The following is a 5275-nucleotide window of genomic DNA, read 5'->3' as shown; positions in this document are numbered from 1 at the left end:
CATGTGTTCCAGTTTTCTCTCATGCTTCTAACACTGTACAGTCCAGTAATCATCGAGATGAGTTTCTGTATGAATCCGTTTTTAGGCTTGTAATTTATGCATTTTAGGGTCGATTTAATGGACCTTTAATGAACAATGAGTAGTTCCTTACAAAAGTATTCACAGCTCTACATTTTTCTGCAGGTTTTTAAAAATTTTTCCAGTCCCACACTTCACTGTCATAAAGATGAGAAAACTTATAGCGCCCCCTGCTGGGTGGAAGGTTCTGGGTGGGAAATGCTTCACCTTAGTTCTGGTTAAAGTGTCCACCTCGCTGCAGCAAACAGAAAGGGGCAGGACGGACCACTGTCAGTCTCATACTACACAACCATGCTGATGACGTAGACTGTGCGTCATCATTCAGTAAAGCTCCAACTGTTATTTCTCTCCAAAACTGTTTGGGCTTGTGGCGAGTAATAAAATGACCGGTCCAGGTTCAGAACACAATATGGGAAACCGAACCAGAACCAAACCGGTGTTACACCGGCATCCTAAGATTTTATTTTATTTTTTAGCTCTTTACCAGCAGGGGGCGCATTTGATTTCTCGCTCTTCTTTCAGAAACCTTCGCGGGCCTTTCAGTGATCGATGGAAACGTCAGGCTTGTGGGAAACACGTGACCATCAGCAGGATTTTCTGCTAGTCTGACATCAATTTAACAGGGGTGGGCACTCCTGGTCCTCGAGGGCCAGTGTCCTGCAACTTTTAGATGTATCTCTACCTCAACACGCCTGAGTCAAATAATGAGGTCATTAGCAGGACTCTGGAGAACCTGACTGCACTTGGGAGGTGATTCAGCTGTTGGATGTTGGACCAGGGAGACATCTAAGAGTTGCAGGTCACCGAGCCTCGAGAACCAGGAGTGCCCACCCCTGAATTACACGATCAAATCCAGAATCTTCTGACTTCGGCACTTTTTGTTCTGCCGGCAGAAATTCCGAGTCTCAGATGCGCCTCAAACGCAGCAACCTTAGGTAGCCAATCAGAGAGCAGTAGTATGACCAGACCGGAAGAAGAGCTCTGCTCGATCATGATCGATGACCAGCTCGTTTGACCGTGTTTATCTGGTAAGCTCTACAAGATTGGCTGAGCAGACTCCGGGTGTACCGGTCCAAACTCCGGGTTTCCTCCAGAACCGGGAAAACGTCTGGGTTGGTGCTGTTTGACATGGTGATTCGTTCAGGGACAGTTTCGCCGCTTTAATTTCTTATTTCTGTATTATTTATTGAGGGGTTATTGTTTTATAGCAAAATCAGAACCGCAACTGAGGAGAACATACTGGATCAGTTTCAGGAAAAGATCCGATTCTTGTGCAGGAATCATCCAGAGTTCACAGAGGAATAAAAGCTGATAACATCAGCGCAAAGGTTCATTCAATAATCTGCTGGAATAAGGCGAATCTTTAACTCCATCATTTCTGTCTGGTCCAAAGTCTCCTGGTTGACCCGGGAGTCCATACCCGCCCAGAACCTCCCGCAGAACCTGTCTGGATTCAATAAATGAATCAATAACATGATCAGGTTCTGCAGAGGATCCGGTCCAAAGAGGACAACGTCCGTTTGAAAGCGGAGACTTAAAGAGTTCCGACCGATCAGAACACCTGACTAACGGGAGGTTCAGGTTCCGGCAGGCCCAGGATGGAGACCCAGTCAGAGTTTTTCTTCTGCAGCGGAGCAGCCACCGAGGTTCTGAAAGTCGGTTCCTCTCAGCTGTCAAGAGAAGAAGTGCTGCTGCTCCTGATCCCAGGTGGGTTAGAACTTCCTGCTGAGGTTCCAGATCAGTTGATCCGGTACTTCCTGTCCCGCTGATCCTGTACTTCCTGTTCCCCTGATCCGGTACTTCCTGTCCCCCTTACTCTGTACTTCCTGTTCCTCTGATCTGGTACTTCCTGTCCCTCTGATCTGGTACTTCCTGTCCCTCTGACACGGTACTTCCTGTTCCCACAGGAAACCCAGGGGTCGTGGGCTTCTATGAGAGCTTCATGCGGACGTTGCACGGCATGCTGGGAAGGCCCGTCTGGGCGGTGAGCCACGGCGGCCACTGCACTCCTCCGGACGCCATGGACCTTGTTGAAGGTAGGTCCGATTCTAGCAACAGAAGTGGGTTGGACCCGGTTCTCACAGTTATGTGTGCTTGCGGTCCAGATGGCGCGGCGGCGGCACGACGGGACGTTTTTGGACTGGACGGACAGATCCAACACAAGCTGGCTTTCATCCGGGACCGGGTCCCCAGAGGAACCCGGTTGGTTCTGGTGGGCCACTCCATCGGCTGCTACATGATCCTGGAGATGATGAGGAGGAGCCCCGAGCTGGAGGTCCGGAACCAGAAGCGGAACCAGAACCAGGTCCGGTCCGGGTGGCGCTGACCCGTCTTGTTCTCCTGCAGGTCCTGAAGGCCGTGCTGCTGTTCCCCACCATCGAGCGGATGGCCCAGAGCCCGCAGGGAAAGGTCATGACCCCGATGCTGTGCCAGCTGCGCTACCTGGCCTACCTGCCGCTCTTCCTGCTGTCGCTGCTACCGCAGCGCGTCGCCACCCTGCTGGTCCGCCTGGTACTGCGCGGCGTGCCGGCACTGGACCCCTGCGTGTTGCGGCCGGTGCTGCAGTTGTTCTCCGGAGATTGTACAGGTGGGTTCTGCCAATATCACAGTTTATTGTCGTTACAATAAAATGTCAAAAAATAAAAGGAAATAAAAAATTTTCTTGATACCTTGAAACGTTTTTATTAAATTATGGAATCATGTAAATATGTACTTTAATAAAACACAGTAAAAGTGTTTTATTCAACACTTTTTGATAAACTGTCTGTTCATCAATTTTAATATTAAGGAGGCATCCTGACCAGTCTTTTTTGTCTTTTGTCATTTATTTTATTACCGAATATATTAGTGTGTGTTAGAGAGAATGTGTCAATGACGGGTATTAACTTAAAATACTTTGTAAAACGGCACTTTATGAAGTTCGGTCCATTTACTACATAGGCCACATTCAATATGGGCCTATTGAATGTGGCCCATTCAATAGGCCATTGCTGACGTATGGCAGCAATGGCCGACCAGCTCAATGAAGCGTCTGCGTGTTCGGTCTATGTGGGCAACTGCCCAGGGCGGCATTTTGTGAGGGAAGCCGGTAGAGATGGGCCAGCTTTGCCCTGTGTATTGTCTTGAAGGCAGGCAGCCATGTTAATCTGTTCCACATAGCAAACGTTTGTGAAGCTATGTGGTTTATTCAGTGTGATAACCAATTGCAAAGAAATAAGTGCTAAGAAGTATTTTGCAAAGCATGTTAATATATTTAAGGTTAATTAATTAAGGTTTGCAAATTATTTTGTTTATGCCCAGCGTGAAAGAGTAAAAGCAAGACTGAAGTCTTTAAACATTATAGTTTAGTAAATTGTTGATATTGAGTTCGGTCTGAGTTGATTTGGATGTTATGAATACATTTATTTGAAGACATTGGGATGTCTGCATATTTTAAAGCCCTCATGTTTCATTTATTAGAGACTGAAGGATAGAAATTAGTAACAGGGAAATGTTTGTATAAAATAAGATTTTATAAAATAAAAAGAAACTGGATGAGACCGATGACCTTCACACCACCAACACCCACGATACAAACCCCTCGTCACCCTGGGGGAGGCAAGGGGGCTCCGGGAAGGTGGGTCGCCCAGGGCACCAAACAGGCTAGGGTCGCCTCTGCTCAGGAATTACTGAGCTGAGCTCCAGTATTTCCTCCAGAGACCAGGCTGAAGTACGTGAGATTCAGTGATTTTTGCTGAAGGTTTGATGCTTTGAAACTCCGACATGATGAACGTTCTCCTGCCGCTTCACAGTTCTCGCCTTAATGGTTCTGGTTCTGGTTGCAGTAAACTCCATGTACCTGGGCGGCCAGGAAATGAGGATGGTTCAGGAAAGAGACAACGTTACCATCCAGAAGTACCTGGACAGGGTAAGAACCCGACCGTCTGGGCCAGAATCGCCTCACCGCTTCCATCAGAACCTCCAAGTTCTGCCTGGTTCTGTTTCAGCTCATTTTCTATTATGGAGCCACGGACCACTGGTGTCCGGTCAGCTACTTCCAGGACATGAGGAGGGACTTCCCGCACGGAGACATCCGGCTGTGTGAGCGAGGCATTCGGCACGCCTTCGTCCTGGATGCGGGGCAGGAAGTGGCTCAGATGGTGGCCGCGTGGATCGGCGGCTCTCTGTCGGCGTGAGGTTCCACACCTGAGAACCCAAAACCTGCCAGGCGAAACCCAGGGCGAAACGGTCCATCTGAATATTGATCTCTGACTTGCTCCCACACAGATCGTCACTAAATCCTTCAGTGCCTGAAGCTTCATCACAATGTGTGGAATCAGAATTCACATTGTTGTTTGGCTCATGCAGTTATTAATAGATTAACCAATAATTCATTCAATTATTGATAAAATGAATTCTGTGGTTTTGGCAGCACCTCAAACAGTGGCACTAGAAATGTAGAGAATCTGAATTCTGTGGGACAAAATGTTGGACTTCAGTAGGTTTAGCTATGAAATAAAATGCTGCAATCATTAGTAACACTAGATTATTAGACGAAAAGCTAAACAGCTAGTTTAGTTTTTCATCTAACTAAACCAATCGTTAGCAGGTGATGCTGCTCCACAACTGAGCTGCTAGCAATTTAATGAACCAGACATACATTTAATGAGCCATTAATGCATAAAATAAAATGCATTTGAAATTTATTATTGTAATTAATTTAGCACTTAATGAATTTAACTGTTAATTTGTGGTTTTATTTTTCCAATCAATTGTGTTGTAATAAATTTATTTTGAGTAACTATTTTTAAGTGATTATTTCTATTAATATTTATTGTGTGGACCGGATCACTGCTGCCAAGACCCGCCTCCTTTCATAATCGGACCAATAGCGACGGTGGACACTTTAAACTGGGATGATTGAGTCACTGGTTGCTATGGTGATTTCCGCCATAGCAGGATCTCTGTCAGAAAAAGTGGCGTCTTAAACTGTGAGGGTCAGAACATTGTGGTTCCTGTTGGAACTTAGCAGCAAGAGGGGCCTCTACGTCAGATTCTGCTCCAGGCCTCATGCAGCCTTGGACCGGCCCTGCAGGATGAGTTAAATCCACAGAGATGAGCAACAAACGAGAGATTTAGTTCAATGTTGCTAATGTGGTTTTAGCAGCTCTAACATTTCTGTCTGTTGAGTTTTTAATAAGAGTCACAGAAACTGTTT

The 5275-nt window shown here is 46.5% G+C and overlaps 1 protein-coding gene across 1 annotated transcript; it reads left to right on the top strand.

Moving 5' to 3' along the window:
- Positions 1–865: 865 nt before the first annotated feature.
- On the top strand, positions 866–4866 carry ldah (lipid droplet associated hydrolase). The gene is made up of 7 exons (XM_044142104.1): positions 866–1106; positions 1472–1785; positions 1986–2114; positions 2184–2353; positions 2425–2665; positions 3903–3985; positions 4065–4866. Exons 2-7 carry the CDS (start codon positions 1677–1679, stop codon positions 4251–4253), a joined length of 921 nt encoding a protein of 306 aa, XP_043998039.1. The 5' UTR covers positions 866–1106; positions 1472–1676; the 3' UTR covers positions 4254–4866.
- The last annotated feature ends 409 nt before the right edge of the window (positions 4867–5275 follow it).

This window comes from Gambusia affinis, linkage group LG16 (genome assembly GCF_019740435.1).
Source record: "Gambusia affinis linkage group LG16, SWU_Gaff_1.0, whole genome shotgun sequence".
NCBI lineage: Eukaryota > Metazoa > Chordata > Actinopteri > Cyprinodontiformes > Poeciliidae > Gambusia > Gambusia affinis.
The sequence above is the reverse complement of the archived record's forward strand: the minus strand, read 5'-3'. Positions and strand labels throughout refer to the sequence as shown.

Bases quoted from the DNA above. Each gene is read 5' to 3' on its own strand.
- ldah (XM_044142104.1), top strand. From the start codon at position 1,677: ATGGAGACCCAGTCAGAGTTTTTCTTCTGCAGCGGAGCAGCCACCGAG. The intron at 2,666-3,902 runs GTGGGTTCTGCC...TTCTGGTTGCAG, and splicing joins GTTCTCCGGAGATTGTACAG to TAAACTCCATGTACCTGGGC. The intron at 3,986-4,064 runs GTAAGAACCCGA...GTTCTGTTTCAG, and splicing joins TCCAGAAGTACCTGGACAGG to CTCATTTTCTATTATGGAGC.